At 42.4% G+C, this 25,180-nt stretch overlaps 2 protein-coding genes across 2 annotated transcripts in view; one reads left to right on the top strand and one right to left on the bottom strand.

Annotated features, from left to right (window-relative positions):
- The first annotated feature begins 239 nt into the window (after positions 1-239).
- On the top strand, positions 240-3,858 carry DBX1 (developing brain homeobox 1). Its single transcript, XM_030451418.1, has 4 exons — positions 240-591; positions 1,123-1,224; positions 2,960-3,162; positions 3,484-3,858. Exons 1-4 carry the CDS (start codon positions 240-242, stop codon positions 3,856-3,858), a joined length of 1,032 nt encoding a protein of 343 aa, XP_030307278.1.
- A 4,082-nt stretch (positions 3,859-7,940) lies between these two features.
- Positions 7,941-25,180, bottom strand: part of NAV2 (neuron navigator 2) — a 197,132-nt gene continuing 179,892 nt past the window's right edge. The window contains exons 29-41 of the mRNA XM_030450955.1: positions 24,829-24,982; positions 24,175-24,334; positions 23,590-23,690; positions 22,008-22,103; positions 21,681-21,849; positions 19,526-19,761; positions 18,229-18,383; positions 17,709-17,780; positions 16,992-17,188; positions 16,430-16,548; positions 12,848-13,051; positions 10,526-11,890; positions 7,941-10,305 (exon numbers count right to left, since the gene is read on the bottom strand). Of these exons, the coding sequence (XP_030306815.1) occupies positions 11,765-11,890; positions 12,848-13,051; positions 16,430-16,548; positions 16,992-17,188; positions 17,709-17,780; positions 18,229-18,383; positions 19,526-19,761; positions 21,681-21,849; positions 22,008-22,103; positions 23,590-23,690; positions 24,175-24,334; positions 24,829-24,982 (1,789 nt within the window). The 3' untranslated portion in view covers positions 7,941-10,305; positions 10,526-11,764. The remainder of the gene's footprint in view (positions 10,306-10,525; positions 11,891-12,847; positions 13,052-16,429; positions 16,549-16,991; positions 17,189-17,708; positions 17,781-18,228; positions 18,384-19,525; positions 19,762-21,680; positions 21,850-22,007; positions 22,104-23,589; positions 23,691-24,174; positions 24,335-24,828; positions 24,983-25,180) is intronic.

Here is a 25,180-nt window from a genome sequence, read left to right as displayed (position 1 = left end):
TGTTGGGGCTGTCACTTTTGAAAGAGCCTTAGCGGGGCTGACCACTATAAAACCCATGGTCCAGGAGGAAGGGGCAGAGAGAGAACCCCGCCAGGCTTGCTAGCTGGATCTTTACTAAAGGAGGTTGCAAAGCAGAAAAAAAACCCAACCCAAACAAACCCCAAACAACAACAACAACAAAAAAAGAAACCAAAAAGCAAACAAACAAACAAGCGAGCGGCCCCAGCCCGGCTCCGGCGATGATGTTCCCCAGCCTCATCGCTCCGCCCGCCGTCTACCCCAGCCTCCTGCGGCCCACTCCCACCCTCACCTTGCCTCAGTCTCTGCAGTCCGCTTTTTCCAGCCATTCCAGCTTCCTAGTGGAAGATTTGATCCGGATCAGCAGGCCCGCCAGTTACCTGCCCAGGACTGCCCCCTCGCCCAGCATGTCCCCTCCAACCTCGGCAGCCAGGACGGACACCGGGACTCCGGAGCTCGCCACCTCCACCACCGCCGGCTCCAGGAGGATCTGTTCGCCGCAAACTTCCACCACCGACTCCACTTTCCTCAAGTTTGGGGTCAACGCCATCCTCTCCTCCGCCCCCCGAGCTGGTAAGCGGCCCCTCTCCCCCCCACCCCACCTTCGTTCCCACTCGCGCCCGGTCCGCGGCTCCGCGGAACCCACCGCCTGCAGGAGGAGGCGAAGGGATGGGGGGGAGAGGAGGGAGATGGTTTAGGAGAGGGAGGGAAGACCGAGCTGCCAAGCCCGACGGTATGGGTCGTGTCTCCGGGCCAGGGCCAGCACCGGCAGCCGCTGGTCCCGCTCCTCTGCCTCCGGAGCGGCCGCAGGACCGAGGAGAGGAGCAGGCGGGTGGGACGGGGGTCCCCTGAGTGACTCTGCTCTCCTTGCTGCCGCTTTGCTGGCAAAACCATGGCAGTAGAAGCGCCGCTTTTCCTAGGTGGTTCTGACCTCAGATTGTTTGAGGGGTTTGGGTTTGTTGGGGTTCTTTTTTCCTTATTTTGGGGGAGAAGGGGAAGTAGCACCGCATCGGTCCCCAGACCAAGCGGCAGACCCAGCTGTGCTGTCGGTCGAATCCAACCGGTGGTAACCCTCTGCTTAATTTAATTTGATTTATTTACTAGAAACCTCCCCTGCGTTGCTTCCGAGCGTTCCTCCAAAGACTTTCTCCTTTCCGTACTTCGAAGGATCCTTCCAGCCTTTTATCAGATCTTCCTATTTCCCAGGTAGGTCTTCAAAAGTCCCTCTCTCCCTCTGCACACCCCTCTTCTCCCTCCCCTCTCTCTCCAGACACAGCCCAGTAATTTTTCCTGTTTCCTCCACCCCTCCCGGGGGGAGGTTTTATACTCTAGTTCAGAGGTTGGAAGGAGTACAACATTCAAGCATCAGTCGCGCCAATTTGATGCCCTATTTAGCACGGGCAGTGACTGCTTTGACATTCCGTGCCCGCTCCCCCCGCTGATCCGCAAATTAGCCGGGATTGTCACGGTCCCAAGGCGAGGCAGGTCCCCTCCGTCCTCCCCCTCCTTCTCTCCGGGGCAGCTCCTCCCGCCCAGCTCCTTCCTTCCTTCCCTTTCAGCACCATGGGGGGAGCGGTCAGCTCCCGCTCCGCGCCCGCGCAGTCCCCGCGGGATATGCTCCGTGCAGGCGGATGGAGGCAGCTCCTTCCCCTGCAAGGATGCTCTCCGCCCCGTATCCTCCCCCTTACAAAATCCGCCTCCCCCGGCTTGCTGGAGGTGCCAGGGGGATGGAGGGTACGGCGGGCACGGTTGTACTTCCTTCCTCCTTCCCCCCCGTACTATCCCTCCCCCTTTTCACCTTAGATCTCGTTTAAACTGCCAGTCCCACTCAAACGACATGGGCTTGGCGAGAAAACAGGCTACAAGGGGATGATTCTTCCAGCCCTGAAGTGTTATGATGAGAACAATTTAAAAAAAAAATCTAATTACACAAACAAGCTATTAATTTAAAAAGAAAACAGGGGAAGGGAGAGAGGGAAAAAAAATAACCCAAGCTCTTCCATTCATCCTCCAGATAATGGAATTTGCTTCCTTTCTCCAGCATGTGAATAGCCTAACAAAAACAACTTGAGCTTTATAAATAGCTTTTCATGTCCATTTAATGAAAATGATTTGGGGAGAGAGACGATTGTGCCATCAGTATTCTCCCGAGGAGCCTGGCATGCAGTTGTGTTTAGTTTGAAAGTGTAAATCTCTTTTGTTCCAATAATATATGGCGTTAGCTGCTTGTCCTCAGTCTTTTTCTGTTAGTTCATTACTACACAATTACCATTCACGCTTCATTAGCATCTCTGTCTCTCTTGGGGAGGTTCCCCCCCTTCACCACCCCCCCTTTTTTATTTTTTTAAGGGGAAACTCTGCCCTTTTTATCATACCAATACCATTGGGAACTAGGCAATGTGCTAATTAGCTGTTACTTTTCATGTCTTCGGATTGAATTCTCCAACTTTGGAGGAGGGGAGAGAAGAGATTAATATAAAAAGATGAATACTGATTGATCAAAACTGTGTCTGAAGAGGAGAGGTTTTGTTCGGAATCAGAAAAGTCCTCATTTTCATCTCCAGCATAATAAAGCATCTGAAATGATAAAAGAGCTTGGAAAAAAAATAAAAAAATCAAATGCTTCTGAGTGGGAGGGAAAGCTTTTTTATTATAGCTCTATCTTAGCCTGTACGCCTCGCTTTGCCTTTTCAGGCCAGAGACCTTTGAATCTCCCAACAAAACCAGCCACTATTGATCCATTTCACACGTTTGAGCTGATAGATCTAATCCCAGGGATCACTGGCTGAAAGGGGGGAGATGCTTAGTTAAAGCCTAAAGCTCCTTTTCATCACCCCAGGTTGGCGGGTGCCCTCCAGAAGGGCAGAGAGGGGGCAGCAAGGGAGGGGGCAGTAAGGGCTGGTTCTGCTCCTCTCAGCCCTCTGTGTGTGTGTCCCCACAGCCACCTCTGCCGTGGTCCCCATCCCTGGCACCTTCTCCTGGCCCCTGGCTGCCCGTGGCAAGCCCCGCCGTGGCATGCTGCGCCGCGCCGTCTTCTCTGACGTCCAGCGCAAGGCTCTGGAGAAGATGTTCCAGAAGCAGAAGTACATCAGCAAACCTGACAGGAAGAAGCTGGCAGCCAAGCTGGGCCTCAAGGACTCCCAGGTGAGAGGGGGCATGGATCAGGTGGAGAGGGCAGAGGGGTGTGGGGAGCCAGAAGATTGATGGGAAGGGAGGAAATGAAGGACAAGAGGAAGCCCAAAGCAAGCTACAGGGCTGGGAGAATCAATGGAAGCAAGAGAGCAATTTGCAACTGGGTGAGTGAGGTGGGGCAAATCACAACCCTATGGCACCCCAATCTCTCTCCTAGGTCCTTGAAACATGAGGTTCTGAGGTTCCCATTAGCAGGGTTTTGAGGGTACAACCAAAAGGCTTTTCCTGGTCCCTGTTTCACTGAACCATCTGTGTTGCTTTCCCCCACCTCAGGTGAAGATCTGGTTCCAGAATAGGAGAATGAAATGGAGGAACTCCAAAGAAAGAGAGCTCCTCTCTTCTGGTGGCTGCAGAGAACAGACCCTACCCACCAAGTTCAACCCTCACCCAGACCTCAGCGATGTAGGCAAGAAATGTTCAGGAGAGGAGGAGGAGGAGGAAGTTCCCCCTGTGTGCCCACCCAGCCCTCGGCATCCTTTAGGCTATCACCAGTCCCCAGAACATCTACACTTGAGGGACAGACTGGACTCCCAGATGTCTCCTTCTCCATCCCATTCCAGCAGCCCTAGCAAACCTTCAGACTTCTCAGACTCAGAGGAAGAGGAGGACGATGGGGAAGAGGAAGATGAGGAGATAACAGTCTCTTAGATCATCCTGCCTGCCCACACCATCACCTGGGGACATTGCAAAGATGTAAATAAATCAGAGAGCTATAATTGAAGAGGTGATGTCCCACCCAAATGTTCCACATGCTTCTCCAGTGCAGGTTCCTTGTCACATAGCTGCAAGACTTTCTACTTAGAGGTATTCCTTATATTTTTTTGCCCATGTGGAGGTTTTTATATCCACAGCACCTGCTTCTCCTAACTCTGTGCTTACCAATCAACATTTGCTCAGTTACCTTCCTTCTCCTGAAAGCAAGCAACAGGAACCTCCTTGCTCTACAGCAGGATTCCCTGCTAAGAGGGAATCTGTCCCCCAGGTAAACACAATACAGGTGCTGTGGCCATTCTTACTGCCTTTCAAATGAATTTCCTGCTACTAATAAGATTTCAAAACCCCTGAAGATTGGTCTGATACAGCAACCCTTTAATTCCACATTAAATAGCATCGAGGTACAGACCAAACACTGCCTCCATCCTCACCTCTTGCTTGGTGATTGTCCCACAGACCCATTAACACCCCTGGAATGATTTCAAAGGTATAATATAAGTGTGCCTTGTGTAATGGAGACCTTATCTATTTATATGTTTTTCATGTTAATTTATACATCCTATTCAAAGCCCTGCCTAACCTGCATTTTAGCCCACAGGCCTGTGCTTGTTTTCCACTTTGCTTCTGCTTTCCATGGTGTGAACAGAGGACAGTGGATATGCCTCTTTGATTTTTGACTGAACTTTGCTGTCTTTGCACAGCTTATATGAACTGTACACTATTTTGTACACTTACTCTGTATGGATGTTTTATACCAAGGTTATTGTGAATGAATATAACGATTGCTCAACAAGATTTCTCTCCTTTTTTTAATTAAACGATGGCTGAATTACAGACAGATGTAGCTGTTTAATTGTGTAACTTATAAAAAACCACTTATTTTGTATTTTACCATGTACAGACTTTAAATATGTATATATTATTAAAGTGAATGATTGCCAAATAAAAAAAAAAGTAGTTTCCCAAGTTTAATCATTCAGTAATGCTTGAGTACCACTTACAAGTTGACATAAGTTGTTCCTGGGGCCAAAGAGGGAAAGAAAAGAAAGCTGCATTTTATCAACAGTATAGTGATTCAGTGAATAAAGTAGCAGCTTCAAATTAAATAACCCTACAAAAACATCCACCTGTCTTTTAACCAGGTATTAACCAAAGGATCAAAGATTTTCTGCAGTGAAAATGAGTCCAGGTCCTCACTCCTTGCATTGAAATGCAACTTAATTCCTGCCAGTGTTACCCTGTGCTCCCTTCTAAAGCCCTTTGGACTTTTCTTCTTCCTTTCAGTTGTTGCCCAGGTAGGTCAGGGGGTGGACACTTGCTCTGCATCACCCTAAGTTACTACAGGTTGTAGACTGGGAGTATACAATTAGAATATTCTTATGGGATAGAGAAGACAATGGAAAAGAGGCTTAAAACAGCTCCTCAGCATTAAGTCCAGTCAAAGATCACTTCTACAATACAAGACTAATTAAAAAAAAAAAAAAAAAAAAAGAAATGGTTGTCAAAGGTACAAACACACACTACACAAATGTCAGCTTTCCTCCTGCCCTACAGGTAGCAGGATTGTGCTGAACCAAAGATTTCATGACCAAGTCAGCCCAGGCTCTGACTCCTGCCCATCACAACATGCCAAAAGAAAAGAAAGAAATGCAGCAGTTGTCACCCAGCCACAGATATCCCTGAACATTCCACCTCAGGGGGCTGGCAGAGCCAGAGGGAAAGGCAGGACAGGGAGAGAACAATTCGAGTTGGAAGGGACCTAGAGAACCATCAAGTCCAAATCCCTGACCACTTGAGGGCTGGTCAGAACTTGATAATGTCCTTGATGTGCTACCAAATGCCCCCAGCACTGCCAAGCTTGCCCCAGTTTGTCAAAAAAAGCAGCCCACCTCCCAAGCTTACTTAGAGCATCAAACAAACATAAATTAACCAGAAACTGCCCCAATCTACCCAGCACTCATCCAGGCTCAAATAAAAGAGCTGGTACACACAGTATCACCAACATATAAACTGAAAGACGTGTTGCAATCCATCTATTGACTCTTTAAGTGGCAGAACACACTATAACAGATATTTCTAACTTAAATTTTACTAGGCCAGTAAACATAAGACCACAGTTAAGCAACCTATAAAGGCAGATCTAATTCAAAAGACATATTTTGTGTTAAAACGCATGTGCTACTCCAGAGAGCCCAGGTACCATCAAACACACCACAATACTCAAGAAAGAAGCATGTTCAAAATCAAAAAAGGTATTTTTGTGTTCTCCTGAAGCAGTGTTCAACAGAAGCTACTCCTCATCTTACACCCTCTGCTCTTTATAGCTTGTCTGCACTTGGAATGGTACCAAATACAATTACATTCAACATGAGTGCTATTACATCTTATTCTGCTAGACAAATAGCCTTACTAAAAGAAAAATAACCTGGAATTGTCCATTGCCAGGAAAAAACTTCTGAAACATGGCACTTCTCAATCTTACTATTTTTTTTTCTTTCAAGAAACTTTTTTATAGCAAAAACAACACCCTATGACCACCAAGCACAACAATTTGAGATTCAGTTTCAAACCTGAATATGAAATTAAGAAGCTTTTTTTTCTTTACTTACCAACAGCTGCCAGACTGCATCTGAGGCTTGCAGGAAAAGAAATTCCCTGCCCAAGGTTCTCATTTTATACCCTGGGTGAAGTCACAGCTACCATGAGATGTCTCATGCAGGACACCTGTGCCAAGGCCAGTCCTGCAGTAGTTAACTCTGAGCACAGAGGGGGAATTTATTCACCTGCATCAAATGTGGAGAGATTTCAGGTGCTTTATGAGCACCTGATGACAACAGGGCTGGTTCCTGCTGTGCAGGACACTGGGAGTTCAATTTGGGTTTATTTCTAAGGGCAAAATGTTTCACTATTTGTTGGGACCAGAGTGTCAGAGGCCACCTCTCCCTATTCCCTGAAGGTAGCAAACCCTGGGGAGTTTAACACAAAACTGCTGGCCCTGGAAACCATTTCTGTATTTATTTAATGCAGTTCTTGGCATGCTTTGGGAAAGAAGGTGATGACAACACACTTTTCCTGCCTCCATGGAGATGGAAAATTTCCATATTGACTCATAGCATCCACACCTTTTGATACTCTGGAACAAAATAATCTTGTACATATGATGCTGCTTTCTGATTTTAAAGTGTTCTTAAAAGGCCTGGTGACCTGGAGTGGTCTTGTGTGTTGATTCCTCCTCCTCACAGTCAGCATGGAAATAACTGACACTGAGGAATGGGAAAAGCAGAGAGAGGGATTTATCTTTGGTGCCTGTGAGCTCAGGACAGCAAACTCTCAACTCTTACCCCCTTACAAACCATCTGCCTCCTGTAACTCTGGTCTCCCCAGTGTGGGAGAGTGGCTGTTGGAAAGGGGAAAAATAAAAATCACTTATTTAGGGAGTTTGTGTTGTTGCCTGCAGAGCTGTACAGCAGCATCCTCAGCTGGCAGCCCCAGAACATGCCTAGGCTGGGTGGGGTCCCATGGTGACACCCCCCTGGTCCCCTTCCCCAGCCTAAGAGCTGCTCAGTCACCACCCTGCAAAAAATGAGGGACCTGGAAGTGTTTTCCCCCATGCCACAGCCAGGGCAGAGAAGGAAGGTGGTATCTGTGCCTGTTGGAAAAGCACTTACCTCTCCATGTAGAAATCATCTAACAAGCCCCAGGTGGTAGCACCAGAATGCAGAAAGCATGTGCATCCCATCTGGATGATGGGATCTTGTCCTTCCTACCAAGAGTAAGCAAAAAAATCCTCATCAGCCACCCCACATTTCAGTGCTGCAGAGCTTGGGAATTCCATAGTAGTTGTGGAAGAGAATCCCACTGGGGTATTCCCTAAATCTCGTCCTGGGGAAGATGTTGGGATCTTTTCATAAGTATTTACAAGAAGCCAATAAAAGCAAGAAGTGAATGCCACAATCCTCAAATAAAAACAGAAAATGTTGATTAAGAAGGGACAGAAAGTTCTGGGAAGCCACAGATCTGAATAAATAAGCATTGATTTTATTGAATCATGAATAATTTAAGACTGGTACAATCATCAGCGTTATTCTCCATGACACAGGGGAGGGGAAGGGGAAGAAACAGGGAGGGGGAGAAAGGAGAGGCATGATCTCAAACAGACCATTCACAAATTCCAATCCTAAATGAGAACTGAAAATTAAATAGGGAGAGGAGCAAATGGAAAACATCATAAACGTACACAAAATACTCAGTTCCTAGTTTTTCTCTTTAAAAATGGCTAGAAAAAATTCATCAAAATGCAGCACTTTTAATCAAATATTTACATTTCTATGTTACAATGAAAAAATGTACATCTTATAGAACATATTTCATAAACTGTTCCACTGGAAACAACTAGATCAAAACAGCAACCTTCCATTTAATATTGACAAAGATTTTTTTTTTTTTGCTTCGTTTTTTTGTATTTTTTTTTTCCTTGAAAGAAAATTGCCACATTTAGACAAGATTTCATACACATAATATCGAAGTTAAGCATCAACAATGAAATATCAGTTTGCTTCTTCCAAAATGTACAAAAACACCCCCTCCCCCCCCAAATTCCCCAAATAAACCACATCTCATTTATGGCCTGTATCATTCTTGGCAGTTCTGAAGGAAAGAAAATGGTTTATACTTTGAATTAATAACTCAACTTGAATGTTGCATAGAATCTTGCATTTCTTCTTAATTTTTTCATTTTACACAAGCCAACTTTGTAAGGTTAAAAAAAAAAAAGGGGGGGAGCAAAAAAGAAGAGGAATTGTTTTGAAAAAGCCTTAAATGAGAACAAAGTCACTTAGAGAATCTCTGAAAAGTCTTGATAAAAACTCAGATGTGTGCACAACAGGTAACCCTGCTTCCCGAAGCTTCAGAAAAGACACTGAATATGGTGATGCTCAGAATGACAAGCCTAATCCAAATTGCCTCACTCACTGGAATCCTAGCTAATGTCAAGAAAAAAAAAAGAAACCAGAAATCCCTTCCTGAGCTTAAGCACAGGTTTTAAAAGAGAGAGAGAAAAAAATTAAAAATACCCCATTCCCCACAAATAAAACCTCATTTTAAACATGTCTTACAGCACTCAGTTAAAGGTTAACTGAGACACTTTCTAGGATATTAAGTCCTTTTAAAGCCCTAGCCCTGCAACTGGGTATTTTTACAGGCACATGCTCTTATCTGCATGGATTCAGTTGAGGGATTGGGTACCAAAATTCACAGTTGTAGAAGGTAAAGTCAGTGCTGGGAAGCAGAATTGTCAAGACTACTGGAAAAAAAATTAACCTCTAACTCATCACCAGCATGTTATGTATTTGATTCCATACAGATTTAGCCCATTTTTACAGTACCAAGAATTGGATTAGAATGTTGGCTGAGTAACCCTTGGTATTTCCATCCATGAAATATATGGTTAAACCAGTATCAACACCAAGCTCTTCCCTCCCCCATCATTAAAATCTGTAAATTTTTCTGTTATAATAATTTTCTTTAAAAGAAAAAGAAAAACCCAAAACCCCACAACAAAAAAAAGGTCATCAGCACTTAGAAGCTGTAACAGGAGCAGATTCAAGACCAGCTCAGTAAGACAAAGTACAGTTATGTTACAGAAAGTCATGAGGTATAATAAAACCACCCTCAAGCTGAGTCACAGAACCATGAACTTGTCTGTTACATTACTTGAAACCCACAAGCTCTTAAAAGAAGTGTTTCTAATAAGTTTTCTTTCTGTACACTGAATAACCAGTATATTCCTGTAATTTATTACTGACAGCATTTCTCAGAGTTGAAAAGCTTTCTCTTTTCTTTTTCTCCTGCCTGGATAAAACAGCTCTTTAGTGATTTATTAGCTGCGGATTGATATGAACCTGAAAAGTTCTCTCATTTCCCTCCTTTTTTTTGTCACATTTAAAACAAATTCTAGTCTCTCGTACAAACAATATTCACAGCAACTTATGATATTCCACGAGATGACTTTAGCCCTGTTTCTTTAAATAAAACCCCATAATATACAGCACTAATTTAATCAAACACAATTAGTACAAAATAAGGCATCGCTTCAAAATTCAGCACCAAAAGACAGCTGGCAAGGCTCCTACAAACCACTGTTATTGAGGAGTGATGTTTTTTGCTGAGGTACAGCTGAAGTTGGGGTGATGGTGGAAGGTTTTGCTGCCATAAAAAGGAAAGTGCAATTCTTGGGAGGTGTTCCTGCTCCCCAAGAGAAGTACAAGCCTTAACACTGATAGTGTAGGTGTGTGCGTTCAGAGAGGAGGAGAAATAAAACCAGGTTCACAGCTCTGCCACAACTCAAAAGCATGGCCCAGGTAAAATGAAAAGATGCAACACCTTCCTGTAGTGAAATGAGGCAACCAGGTGCCACTAATTGCCAGGGAGTGGCATGAGCTTGTGTTAAGCCCACCTGTGCCTAATTAGGGCCTTTTATTGGCCCCCTAATCCTGCTCATGCGCAGTGGGGGACCCACTCTAATTAGGCACAGGTGGGCTTAACACAAGCTCATGCCACTCCCTGGCAATTAGTGGCACCTGGTTGCCTCGTTACACTACACCTTCCCTCCTTTTTTTTTTTTTTTCCCCCAGATCTGAATACTGCTAAAATACTACTTGATTTTTTTTTTTCCCCAATTAAAAGAAAAGTTATGGAAGTAAATGTTGTCACCAGAGTAGCACTGGCACTGTCACAGAGCTAAGTTTTATATTAACCCATTTGTGGTTGTGCTGATTGGAACAAAAACTCTGAACAAAACCCAAAGTTTGTAGAGAACAGCTGTAACATTTCATGGCAAGAATTAGAAACTGAAAGGCTGAATAATCCCTTTTCAGGGGTGTTGCTCACCTACAAGGGTCCCTGTGTGCTGCCAAAGGTCCTTGCAGGACATCACGGGGCATGGCCCTGTCCCTGACATCTGCAGAGGAGGGAAATTCACTCACATCAGGGTAAATAAATTGGGTGCAACGCCACGGAGAAGTCAACCAAGTTGGTGACATGGATGTAAGTGGGAAGAGAATCAGGCCCTAACTAGCAAAGGGCTACCTGATCTTTCACTTGTAGTAGGATTGATTGTTACACAGTGTTGGAAAAAACCTGATTTGTTCAGACTGTATATATATTTTTATATATTCTTATTTATATATATATCTTTATAAAAGAAAGCCAAGGTCTCAGACTGGCACGGAGAGCAGCGCTTTATTAGTATATTTTTTTTTCTTTTCTATTTTTCATATTTAATCAAACTTCCCTGTTATGCAGCTTTGCCTTTACTGAGTATTATTACCAAGGCAAGCAATATTGTTTATAGCACCAGAACTGTATGAAGCTGAGTTTAAACTGCAAAGCTGATTGGTAAAAGTCCAGCCCTCACCTAAATGTGTTTGGTCAGAAGCAGCATAGGCAAAAACTTCCTCTCCCCTTCTCCTTCCAGATAGTACATGGCACAAAGCTGTTTGCTTCCTAGCTGTGAAGTTCCCCCCTTACCCTTCAACTTTAAGTAATGATGGTTATTTTTAACATCTTCAGTATCTTAGGCATGAGAGCTTACAGCAACTAAACAGAAGAAACCAAAGGAATAGTGCAGTTCTCAGAATTCTCAAAAGAAAAACAATACAAAGGTTTGCTTGGGTTGCCTGCACCCAGGTTCAAGACTGACTCCAAGTGTCTTATTGTTCTTGCAGCTCTAATACTGAGATCCCAGCCCAGCCCAGGACTGTTCTTGTCATGAGTTTAAGATCAGGGGTCCTGCCAAGTGGGAGAGCAATAATGGGAACAACCTCTCTCTACCCAAGGAAGATCACAACGTTGACTCCAGAGATGAATCCAGGATGTCATCATGATGGCTGTTGCTGTTAGAGTCACTGTCATAACTCTGGGGACTTGAGTAGTTGGCTGCTTCTTGCAGCCTCATTAGCATGTTCATCTGCAAAGGTAAAGGGTTTCTCCATTATTTCCATTCTGAGGTAGAAAAAATATCAACTCTTATAAGAAAGCCACAGGGGCATTCGCTTTGCCAGTGGGTAAGCAAAGGAACAGGCAGCTGGGGTAATTAATCCTGAGTCTCTGAAAAGAGATATTAACAGGGGGGTCACAGGTGAGGCCAATCAGCTAATAAGGGGGTGGCACCTAGCACTGCCCAGAGGGATATAAAGGGCTGGGAAGAGCTGCCCCACCTTCTGCTGGTGGCCTCAGGTGAGGCCAAGCATCAGCTGATAAGGGGGTGGCACTGGAACAGCCTCAGGGCAGTCACAATTTGCACAGCAGCTCCAATAACAGCTTCCATTGGAAGAAAAATGTGTATTTTAGCCTTACCTTCAAGCTCAACTTACACTTTCTAAACAAATATATGTTAACATGTCTCTATATGCTTGCATGGTATTTCTGAGTCACAAAATAAGCATCAGTCATGGGGACTACTAGTTCATATATTCTTTGAAAATCTCTATTTCCCTTCCGTGTCACAGCTTTAAAAACCACACCAAGTAAAGCAACAATCTTGTTTTGTGACTGTGGCAAAACAGGCTAAATGAAATGGTCCCACTGTGTTATTCAAGTATGTGCAACAAGAATGCACACTTAATTCCACCGTGTAAAAATTAAGTTTTTACCCATCTGCTGCCACTCCTCAATAAATGAACCCTCAAAATGTCCTCAACACATGAATCTGTAAAGGCTTTACTGCTGTTTCTTGCAAAACTATACAGGCTTTCTGTGCAAAGTCATTCCCTGAACTGACTTGATGACTTCCCCAGAAACTTGGCTGCTCCTAAAATTTTTCAGCACGCCTCAAACACACTTGACTTTTTAAAAAATTCCTCTATCTAATCCCAAAGAACAAGGGAAACGAAGTGGTTCCCCTGTCCCTAAATTGAGACCTTACCAAAGGATCTCCTTCAGCATCACTCACTGGAACTTGCTTGCTGGTGGAGCCTTCCCGTGCCATGGAGTAGCCATCAAAGCCCACATCTTCAGGTCTCAGCTGTAGCAGAGGAGGCCACTCATGGTGCTGGGGGGTGGCTGCCCAGGGGTAGGTGTCCATCACCCATTTGGCAGGGTCTTCCCAGGGTGCTCTCCTCCCATACAACTGGAAAAACATCAGAACATGTAAAATGTTCCTACCAACCCGTTCAGTGCCTCCCTAACCCAAAGCCATGTGCCATCAGCTTGCAGAAAAGGCTCAGAAGGGCTGAACAAAACCAAATGAGATTTCCCTTGCCCTCATGACATACAAATTTTTAGCTGCTTGTACTGGCAATCGAGTTGGAAGTGGCTGACCAGCTCCTTAAGAGACCCAGTGCCCTTCTGTTGGCACCAGTTGAAGGAAAAGGGAGCCCTGAAAATAACCTCACTTAATAAAGTTAAATAAAAGCAATACTCAAAAGAGGCCATCAATGTTGACATCCAGAGTGCACTTCCAGCTGCCTTATCTACACTGCCTGTCGTCAGGAAACCATCAGGAATGTGTTGGAGGAAACATGAGACCTGTCATCAGGCAACAGTGATGGATGTCATAGCAAAAAGTTTTCAAGGCAGGGGAATTTCTTTGTTTTCAACCAAGACAAAGTGCCAGCAGGATTTGGCTGTGCTCATGTTCCTGTTTCAAGTGAGCACACTCTATTACAAAAGCTTTTTCTGTGTTATTGAATTCCAACATATTCTTCTTGTGATATTCAGTGAAGTTTGCTTAATCGGTTAGTAAAAAGATTTTAATGCTGCCTGTTTTAAAAGCATTAATACAACTTGAAGTGACTTTTTAACAGTTGACTTTTGCTTAATAAATTTCACTTTAAACATCCTCCAGCAACTGGAGTTTGTCACTGGCATTTTGTCACTTGAATTCCAAGAACTCTCCCTCTCCTGCATAGCACAGAGGAGGAAAAGCAGTGGTCTAACAAAGTCCTCAGCTGTCTGATGGATCTAAGGCCATTCCTGTTTCTTCTGTGCTATTTCTTCTTGTTTTGTTTTGTTTTTTTAAGTTTTTGCATGCACCCATTTTGTTATCTTCCCTGTTGCCAAAGAGCTTGGGGGAAGCTTTGAGCATTTAAGTGCTGTTCTTTGCCAGAAGTCACTGGAATATTCTTGCACTACAGAAGTGAACTACTGCTTCCAGCACAACCAGATCCTCAAAGTGTTGCATCCAAACAGAATGCAGAAGACTTTTTTCCTCTAGATGCACAGCTAATCAACCCAAACCTGACCTTCCTATGGGGCACCAAAGTGTTTCTACAGGTACCCATTAGGCAAGCACTGTCAGAATGACTCCTTGATAGAGATTCCTGGCCAATATTGTGGAAAGACAACAGCTTTCATACTAAATCATGCAGTCCATGTAAGTCTACATGGACTGTGTTAATTTACACACACCAAAATAAATCCCTGATTCTACCAGAGCCTCCCTGTTATGGTTACAAGAAACTTACACTGAAGTGAAACGTAGCTGAGAGATGTGAACGGGAGCTTTGCAATAGATGGCAGCCAAATGCCATGAACAAATTGCAAAGTATTAAACTGCTCCAAATACCAACATCTGCTTTTTTTCTGAAGCAGAACAGAGTCCCAGTCCAGAGCAGAGGTGCCAGCAGATGGTGCTAAGCCATCTGCAACACAGCCTCCTCCCCAGCTCAAACTCCCTGCAGCCTTGAGCTCTACTGCATTCTTTTCCCAGCACAATGTCTTCAAGCTGTCGTAACCCAGATCTCCTATTTTCATCTTCTGAAATATACAGCAATAGATGCCAGTTGCTAAATGAAGAGGATTTTGTATTTTTCATGTGCCTTTGTCACCTGGAAGGTCTGTGTGGATACTAGCTCATTTCTGATAATTAGTTAATATGTAAAATTCCCATTTCAAGATAGGAAATCAGCACTGGATAACTACCTCACTATTGCCTTCCCCTAGTTCTGTCCATCCCTTTTCTAGAGAGAAATTAAAGGGGAATAATCAAGCAGGTTGCTTCACAAAGCACCACAGAGAAATTCCTAGAGGATGAGTGATGGTGGAAGGAAGCAGCAGAGATTTGGGGTCTTCTTTTTGCTGGTGCTGTGTTCTGTGTCAATACACCAAGCAGGAAGAGCTGGGGTTTTACACAACCCTCTGATTTTCACATCCCTGCTTTTAAGAACAAAAAAACCTCAGCTCTGATGGGAGCAATCATTGTAAGGATCCATTTGGCTCACTTGTCTTTGACCCAAAAATAGTTTTCTAAATGAGAAACAGATAGACAAAAATAGCTCTTTTTAGATTCACAGAGATCAGAGTGAAATCAGCAGTCCACCCTTCCTTTCTGGCAGGAAATTTCATGAGAAGAGGTGTTCTCAGAGAAGCCTTTGTGGGTTTGGGGGATAGAAAACAGCCTAAACCAAACCACACATTTCTAGCATTACCATGTTCATCAGCACAGCTCTGGCTGCTCTTCAGGTACTGAAGCCTTAAGCTTCTCCACAGACTGAACAAAGGAGAAACTCTAGAGTAAACTGAGAAATGATTTAAATAGAAATAAATTAGCAGAATCTGGGGAAATGGGACTGAAGTGGATACAGAATCTACAGCACAGAACTTACTGATAATTCATAGAATCATAAAATGATTTGGGTTGGAAGGGACCTCTAAGCACCCTCTAGTCCAACCCCCCTGAAATAACCAGAGACATCCTCAACTCCATCAGGTTGCTCAGAGCCTTGTCAGACCTCACCTTGAGTATCTATTTCCAAAACTGCCTTTTAAATGTTGTCCTGCCATGTTTATCCCGTGAACTAAAGAATAAAAAAGGTCATTTTTTCCACAACTGCATGTCAAGTCAAGAGCAATCCTGTGTTCAACACTTCTCCTGATTCCAATGTGATTTAATGTCACAGAGATGCTAAGAATTAATTGTGTGCAATGCTGAAAACCTTCCAGCTTATTGAAGTAAGAGTCAGTAAGTAAGTGATGATTTCACTCTGGTCTTTGAAAGAATTATGAAGGAATCCTCTAAAAAATTAATCTTGTAGACTGAGAAGTAATCAAAATACCACTGATACCCATCCTGTCACTCATTAATACATTCCTCTCCATACACAGCTGTGTTCTTCCTCTGTTGAGAGACCTGCCTTGCAAAGGAAAATCCTGCATAATGAAGTTAATGACCACAAAACACATTTTTTCAAGTGCACAGTATAATTTTAAGGTGTGCTCTGGCACAGATGATTGAAAGATACTTGGGTGTCTAACTGGCCCCACTGAAAACATGAGGAATTTGGCATCTAAACACCATTTAAAAAAATCTAATCTGAACTTCTAGTGGTGCTTCCAAACCATGTTTCAAAACTGTCTGAAGGGAGTCATTCTGTCTGAAATGAAATACAATTAAAACTACACTCACAAACATGCAGGTATTCAGAGAATTAGGTAATTTCCTGCTACTGAGCTGCCTTTTGAACAGACACCATTCAGGACTTAGGATTTACCACTTTTGCCTGCTCACCTGTAGCCCTTCCCTTACTGCCTCCAGAAGATATGGGATGATGGAGTAGTTCCACAGGTCAGTAAACCAAACTCTAGACCCATCTACATCTATCGGGCAGGAGAGGAAGAGTCGTGGACCTGGAAAGGGAAATGAAGGAGTTAAACTCGAATCATGACCATGGTATGCCTCAAAATGGGATCAAACAATAACTTCCATTTCTATGGATGAGAGAAGGGAAGTAGTTATCTGGTGAACTGCTTTCCTCAAGAGCTCAAAAATCCTCTGAATCAACTAGAAAAATGATAGCCTTGAAGGTGAAAACAATTAACCAGATTTGATAATACAGTTTGTACCCAGGGCTTAGAAAGAAGTCTTTTTTCTAAGAAAAATTAAACAAAAACCTAAGCAACTTTAGAAACATACAGTTTGTCTGAGTACACTGCCATCTAAAAGCAGGGTTTTAAAGAAACCTTTTTTTAAACTGATACAGCACAAGGAAAGATACAAGGAAGCCTCTGATATACAAGGAAATCAAATCTGTACAATTCCATATGCCTGGACACATGAGCAGAGCACTTACCAATAGTAACATCAGAGGAGCTGTGAGCCTCCAAGAATTTATTGAGATGTTGCCAGACCTTGGGAATCCAATCAATGATTTTAACCAGCTCTGCATTCCTCATCCTGCCACTGATCTCTGTTTCAATCAGTTTTCTCCTCAAGAAACGGCCAAGAAAGCCTTTGACTGGCTCAGTGTGGTTGGCACATAGCACCCATCTAGTGCAGAACAGCAGAAACATCCATTACTTCTCTTTCATGCTACTGAACATACCCATTCTGGGCTAAATTTATTATTTAGAAATTAACATCACCATCAAAATGGGTCAGGCCAGTCATCTATGTCTCTTGGTAAACATTATTCTGGCATGATGAATTTATTAGATGAAACAATTTGATAAAAATTATTCTGGCACGATGAATTTACTAGATGAAACAATTTCTATTGTGCAATGTTGCAGCTTCTTTCTCATTCAGTATCTGCTTTAGCTATTATCTTCTTTAAAATTTGCCAAGAGGATCAAATATCAAGCCTCTGAAAAGGAGAAGTTTTATGAAGGGCAGTTACCTTAATAACAGCACCATAACAAAGCTGCACATGTCAGGGCAGCAACTAATAGCAAATGGTATTACTCTCAGTTTGCAATTTCACTTGATAAGAACAATTTCTGATGACTCAGTAGCCATTACTCCCTTTGCCAGCCCCCAAACATAAATAAGAAACATGAATAAACAGTACCTGAAATTATGGTGAAGTTGAAGATTGGGTGTTGAGGAGGTGGCTTGGTTCATTGTGCCAATAATGTATGGGCTATTAAAAAAATAAATATAAAAATAATCAAGCAAATTGTACTTTTTAGTAGGAACTCAACCTCTTCTGGCAAAGAATGGTTTTGTAGTTACTTATAAGCAAATTCTCTACTGAGAAGCAGAACTCTGAGAACATCAAACTCTGAAAGCAAACCAGAAATCTAAAAGCAGAACCTAAAAACATTGACTAAAAATGGGGTTTCAGTACTGAAGATCTACTGCATGAAGAGAATGCAAATCACCCAAACACTCTACTGCCACTTTTATTCCTGATTTCAGAGGAATTGATGATTTTATGAAGAAAAAAGCCCTCTGAAGTGCTGCCCATGACTCTGGTCACCTCAATCTATCAAATTAATCTCGTGGTTTTGTGAGGATATTTTGCAACACCCATGGTCTGCCTGCACTCCTGTTCCAATATCCAACGTGTGCTGATATTATTACTTTACCATTTGTGGTATTTGCAGTTTAGAAGTCCATTGAAGATCTCTCCCAGGGAGCTAACGTGATGCAAATTATCCAAAATGATTACAAGAGGCATATCCACAGCATTATTTTCACTGTTGCACTGGTCTGCTAGGTTGGACAGGTATTGGCGGAGTTCCTGCAGAGTATATTTAATAAAAAAAAAGGGAAAACAAGACCAAAAAACCCAAGAGTTTTCATCAAATTCTTTGAAAGTCTAGTTAAGATAAATAACATCCTGGCTTTGTCATGAAATCTGAAGCAAAAGAGCTTGCCATCCTCCAAATGCACACATTTGCCAGGAGAAAACAGAAGAATATTGGCTTCTTTCATAGGTTATGCTGAACATTTTTTTTTTTTCATTTGTGCTGTCATAATCTGACACTCAGGAGGCCTCAAATGTGGTTTTCTTTCTTTTCAGGAGCTTGTTCACCTCTCCACAAACCAAACCAAAGTTAGCATCTCAGTTAGGTTTGTAACATACCTTCTTGCAGCTGTGTGACTATCAAAATACTGCTGAGAAAATTTCTCTGGAATAAAGCAGCCCTCCCCAGAGGCCACATCTGGATGCCTACAGCAAAGCCATGAAAGCAGCACGAGGTTTTGGGGCTGCTGCTGAGTGAAATGCTCTCAGCAGCTTTAAAACATTTATTCCATAACAAGTCTGAAATGATACCAATGGTATAAGCACAATTTCAACCATCCCTTTCCTTAAGAGCAACATATGCCTGAGGCCATCAAACATGCAGGTTTTTTGTTTGTTTGCTTTGGCTTATTTCCTTTAACCTAGCCATTCACTGGAGGTATATTCAGCAAAACCAGTAAAAAAGCAGAGACATGTCTTACTGGTGCAGGGATGTGCCTGGACAACAGACACCCCAAACCCAGCAAATGCAGGTTACAACTGCTGCTACCTGCAGCTGCAGAAACTCCTTGACAGCCTGGAGATGCATTTGGGGGTTCTTGGAAAAATGCCCACATGCAACAGGGATTGCTCAAGCTGCTGGGAATTTTCTCTGGTGTTCAGCACTCCTCAGGCTCCTAACTACTTGAAAATCATGGCACTTTTAGGTGTTCAAATATATACCTGGATGCTGCCTAGATCAGCCCCATAATCAGGGGACTCTGCACTTCTGAAAATCTTCAGGATTGTTCCACTCTGGATCAAAATAACACTTGAAAAGGAAAGACAGGCTTAAACTCAGCTTTTGATGGACTACTAAAGGAGGAGTCTGGCATTTCTGATATAAGGTCACATTAATTGCTTTTCCATTTCCTCACCTTACTGGATTTATGGTCCACATTGAAGGTTGCAATGATGCCATCAGCCAACTCCCTGCCCTCTCTCAGGACCATGTATTCAGACAGTCGATTTGCCAGGTATGTTTTACCAGTGCCACTGGGGCCAGATAAAATTATCCTTCTGTGTTCCATCAGGAGAGAGACATAACGCTGCAGTATGGGCTTTGGGATCAGGGATTCAAACACCAGACCATCCAAACTGTTCTCACAGATGCCTGCAAGAGAAAAAAGAGCTTGGATTTAGAGATAGTCACAATTTTTGTCCAGGTTACCTGCATTTTAAAGGGTTTTTTTTTTAAACCTAAGCAGTTGTAATGCTGCAAAGCAGTCCCAGTAGTGGAGCTTGAACACACCAAAATTAGGTGAAATAATTAGATAGTCAAACTGGGGAACTAAAATATGTGAGTTTTAGGGGACAATAATAGCAATATAACCCCCCCAAAAAAACCACCTAGAAGCAACAGATTTAGATCTGACCTGACCAAGCTGTCCTCTCACTCCAGAGATAAATCCCTGCCCCACTCTGATAACCCCAAAGTTGAGAGGAGAACATATAAAGCTGCTAAAACAAGTGCATAGAGACCCAGGGGCTTAGCCTGGATCCTCCTTCAGCTCTCCTGGTACTTGCTCCTCAGCTGCATCCTCCAGTGTCTGAGGCCCTTTGGAAATTGCAATACAAACAACTCCAGGCCACATTTTTCCACAAACAAACCATCCAATTTGCAGCATTTCATCATGCATGCTACGTATTCATCCAGAATTTACCTGTTTACTTTTGAATCACACACAAAAAAAAAACCCAACCCAACCACCCCAGCTATCATTAACTCCCCCTACTTTCCCAACCTCCTGTAATTAAAACTCCTCCTTTGTATGCAGATCCTTATCTCTTCTAACATAAAACTCCTGCTGATAAGCATTTACACAACCTCAGCAGTCACTGTAGGCAGAATTGGCTCAGAGAAAATACCCAGAGCTTCCAAATAAACAGCAGAAAGGGCAGTTGGCAGATCACACACAGAAATGTTCACACCTCAATGGTTGCTCCGAATATCAAATATTTATATAGGCAGCTTTGTATTTCAAAGGTATGTGGAAGTGTTTGTCTCCAAATTGATGAAATACATTTCCATTTTATTGAAAACTGTTGTCACATACAAATCCTCAAAGTGCAGGTCAAGCCAATGCAAGTTAAATCTGAAGTCAGATTGCAGCTTCACAGATATAGCTGAACCTCAAGCAATATTCCAATTGGGATTTGCTACTGGACACTGTATTTTAAATAAGCAGCATACCCTGGGTTCACATCAAGCCCTCTGTAAATTGAGGTATTTCATGGCTTATTTTGTCTTCCTGCATACTGATTTCAGACCTCAGGGAACTGATTTTTTACACCAACAATCAAAAATCAAATTACTTTTCAGTCAAGTGCCACAGCCAGATTTTGAAGTTGAGCTGCAGAGCACCTGGCAGTGCTCTCAAATACTCTGTCTGATGTTCATTCAAAATGCAGAATTTTTTCCCCCAAATCCAGCTTCAGAGCACAGTTTTTACAAGAAAAGGGTTCCCTGAGACACCAAATGACAAAGGCAAACCTTGAACTCTTAGCAGGATGATATAATGACACTAATGAGAAATCTGAAAACTAAACTTTGAAAAAAAATCCAGATTTTAAGATGTCCCATGGATTCTGGGATCCCTCCTTACTGGTGCCTAGGGAGGGACTCTTCAGTGAGACCAACTGAGCAAGTTCAATGCAGGATTTTTTTTATTCTGCATGAAGGAAATCACAGCTACAATTATTTAAAAGAGACAATGAAATTCTGAGGCTTTATTAATTTGCTGCTTCAACAACTCCACTATGTCCCTTGTGGTGTGAAGTCTTCTCTGGGACAACTCCAGGCAGCTGTTCAAAATACATGGAGAAAACTGCTGTGTGTGTCATTATTCCTGATGTTACAGGCTGAACATTTCCTCACTTTATGGACTGCACATACTGGAAGTGCTGCCTTTATCAAATGCAGATAGAAGGACCAGTAAAAAAAAGGCAATAATAGGAATAAGAAAACACAATGAAAAGTTTTTACACCTCCGAGTTTCTTGACACAGAAAGGTTTGATAAAATTGTAATTACCTTTGATGGTAACTGAAATTGTGTTGTTTTCTCCAACCAGGTAGCCACAGGGCAACAGCTCAGGTGTCTCTGCACTGTTGGTTCGTTTGATTTCCCCAATGCTGTAGCCCAGGACACTGTCTGAATTCAGCCCCAGCTGGCTGAGGGGATCCACGTGGATGATGTATTCCTAGGGTGGAAAAGGGAGATGGAATGTCAGGCAGCACTGAAACCTCTGTGCCTTGGTTCTGTGCTGTGCCAACAACAATCACAGCAAGGTCAGTGTTGCTCGGGACCAGCAAAATGTCACAGGAGGGTTCAAGCAGACAGCAAACTGTACTCACTAACCTTAAACAACCTCCTTACAACCCCATCCAGAACATCCCACTTGGTCTTCCCACTGACTCCGATGCAGCCTATGAGGAAGGTGCGAGGCCTCAAATCCTAAGTGCACAGAAAGGTGAATTTAAAGTAAGAAATAAATCCCAACATCAGACATGGCTGTTAAAAGTAAGGAAAGGGTTAGCTTTTTATTCTTCCTTTCTTTTTTGGTTCTTTTTAAAGTTAGTATTTTTTAAATTTACAATGCATCTTTACTACTCTGTATGGAATCCTTCCTTCTTCTAATATCCCTCTTTTCTACTAAACATTTTCTATGGGAGTCACAAACCTAAAGGATACTTAAGAGGTACTGATGTTAAGTAAAAGCTATTGATCAATCCATGAACAATTAAAAACCTCTGAGAGTATAATAGTTTAGCAAAAAGACAGAAAAGACCCCCAGGAAAATCCATGGCATGTTCATTTTTCCATTTCTTCACAATCAGTTTTGTCACATTTGCAATGTTTATCCTATTTACCTCTACAAATGCTGCCATGGGCATAGAAATCTACAAATGTGTATAGAAATCATGTATGATTATTTGTAAAAGTAAATATATATATATCTGTGACAATTTGTGCTATGTTTGGTACATCACATCACTGTGGTTGCTAATTTTTTTAAGTTAAATCAGTTTAATCTGTTAATGCAGGTAACAAACCAGAGATTTATCCTATAGCTGCACTCTCTGTGAAACATTAATTGAAGAAAAACTAATTTTTATCACTTGTCTTCAAGTTTAACAAAAATTAACCACTTCCTCATGGTAATTTTACTGACTGTGAGCATGGTGGAGCCCAATAGAACCACCAGTATTATTTCACTGTTACTTTGCTTGGCCAGGGCTGTAATTCATTAATGCAAAACTGGTATTTCATGGGAAGATTTGATGAGTCAATTGTACTTCATATTATTAAAATTTTTCCACCCCTTAAAAAGGATATCAAATTATTTCTTGAATACATTTTTCCAGGTACTTGGGAGGCAGCAAGGTCAGTGCTGGGTAAAGATTGTGTAGCACATTCATGCAAACATTACACACATCAGGTGGGCTGCAACTTTATAGTATCTGAAATTTCTTTGGGTATTTAGGATTTTTTCAATAACTTGAGAATGAAGAACCTCTGAAAGATGTCATTCAAAATCAGAAGCTTGAACCAGGATGGTGTCTTCCAGTTTGGAGCTGTTACATTCCTGCAGACTATCAGTGCTTACCACATTTTGGTGCACATTTTTTTATTATGTTTTGCTAATAAATTAGGTGCATATTGGCTCATTTTGTCAAAATTTTACTGAAGCTTTAGAGAAAGGCCCAAAATCAGCCTTTCAACGTATCAGTCTTAAACAGATGCTGTATCTGCTAACCTGGATGCCTGGTTTTCAGAGACACTCCTGAAAGGCTTGAATTGTAACACTAACACTTAAAGCCCTGACACACAACTACTGCAGAGAAACAATTTAAAGCTCTACAGCAAATCAAAGCCTTCAATTCTCTGCTTAATTTCAAAGTCAATTGTATTTCTAAGCTGGGAATGAAACACTCCTGACCTCCTTCCATTTCATCTCATCCTGGAAGTTGACAACTATTTTGACGTGTCTGCCTCCTTCTTTCCGGGCTGAGCCATCTCCAGTGTCATCCAACAGCATGTCTGTGAACAGAAAACATCAACAGCTTCACACAATAACACTGAAGACAGTTCTGCTTTATGCCAACACACCTACTGCAGTCAAACACAACACATCTGGCCTTCAAATGCCCCGAGGTAAAACCTAAGAACCAGGTGTCCTGACTTCCCGAGCAAGAATCAGGATCCCTCTTAAAAAGTGATGGTCACTGAAAATGATGTCAGCAACCCTCTGTTTCCCTTCCAATGATATATCCCCAGGCAAATATAGACCATAAAATGGCTTCAAACATGACTCTTGGCAGCTGAGGTCATAATTGGACAACTCCAGTCTAGGGTGTAGCAAACCTGTGACGACATTTTTGAAAAGAAGGCTTTTTGCCAGCTCCTGACATAGATCCACACCTCAACTGGTAATAATTTTCACGCTTTTTTTTCCCTGGCTAACCAACCCAAATCTTTCAAGTGCAGGATAAAACCTGCCCACTGCCTTTCTCATTAAACTCACCGAGACTGGTTGACTCCGTGAGGTTCAAACTGTGTTGAGAGAGCCCCACTGAATGTCTTGGAGAGGATGAAATGGAAACCTGAGACTGAGCCCTGCTACAGCTGCCGTGGTTTTCAGATTTCAGTCGGTCATTTTCTGCTTTTAATTTTTCAATCTCACTCTGGAAAAGACAAGTCAGGAGTTAGAAGGCCTAGTGAAAGTGTACACTTAAGAGAAAGCATCATTAGTCACTTAAGAATAAATAATACTTTAGCAGAAACACCATTTTCATAGTATTTTAGTTCATTTTAATAAATTAATGATATTAATTCTTACAACATCCCTTTGATTAAACTTTCTGAAGTATCCTAGAGAAAAATAAACGTGAACATTCACTAAACACTGAAAAGCAGCTTCTTTAAAACAGAAATAGGAACATTTGAGGAGGTTGCAGTCTACAAAATGATCTCCCTGTGGCTTGCTTAATTTGCAATGGTTACAGCTGCAGTGCTGAGGGAAGCAGAAATCCTGTCTTAACAAAGGTACAAGGTTTATCACTGCCATAAAGCTAGACCTAACTTTAAGTAAGCATTCAAAACCTTCAAATTTACTTCCTTTTAGATCTTTCCTGCATGGCCTCAACACAGATTGCAGGATCAGGTGTTTGTTTCTTACCTGCATTCTGTTCATCGCCTCCCGGAGCTGATCCAGCTGATGAGCAGAGCTGAGGGCTTCGAGACGGATATCAGTCAGCTTCATCTCCTTGTCTCTCAGCTCATTTCGTAACTGCATGACTGTTTCAGCTTCACTGTCAGTGCATTCAGAAATCCTGGATTGAAAAAAGATCCTGAATGAGACCATTTGTCACTTTTCAGACAGCGTTGTTCCATAATTTATTAGGGAAGGAGGGAAAAAAATCCTTTTAATCTGTAGCAAGCAGGCAACTGTTTGGGCTTATTAGATTAGTGATGCCATAAATCAGATATTCATGGAAACATTAGAAACTAGTGAAATAAATATGTCTAAG

This window comes from Calypte anna, chromosome 5 (genome assembly GCF_003957555.1).
Source record: "Calypte anna isolate BGI_N300 chromosome 5, bCalAnn1_v1.p, whole genome shotgun sequence".
NCBI classification, from domain to species: domain Eukaryota; kingdom Metazoa; phylum Chordata; class Aves; order Apodiformes; family Trochilidae; genus Calypte; species Calypte anna.
The sequence above is the reverse complement of the archived record's forward strand: the minus strand, read 5'-3'. Positions and strand labels throughout refer to the sequence as shown.

Bases quoted from the DNA above. Each gene is read 5' to 3' on its own strand.
- DBX1 (XM_030451418.1), top strand. From the start codon at position 240: ATGATGTTCCCCAGCCTCATCGCTCCGCCCGCCGTCTACCCCAGCCTC. The intron at 592-1,122 runs GTAAGCGGCCCC...TTTATTTACTAG, and splicing joins CTCCTCCGCCCCCCGAGCTG to AAACCTCCCCTGCGTTGCTT. The intron at 1,225-2,959 runs GTAGGTCTTCAA...GTGTCCCCACAG, and splicing joins CAGATCTTCCTATTTCCCAG to CCACCTCTGCCGTGGTCCCC.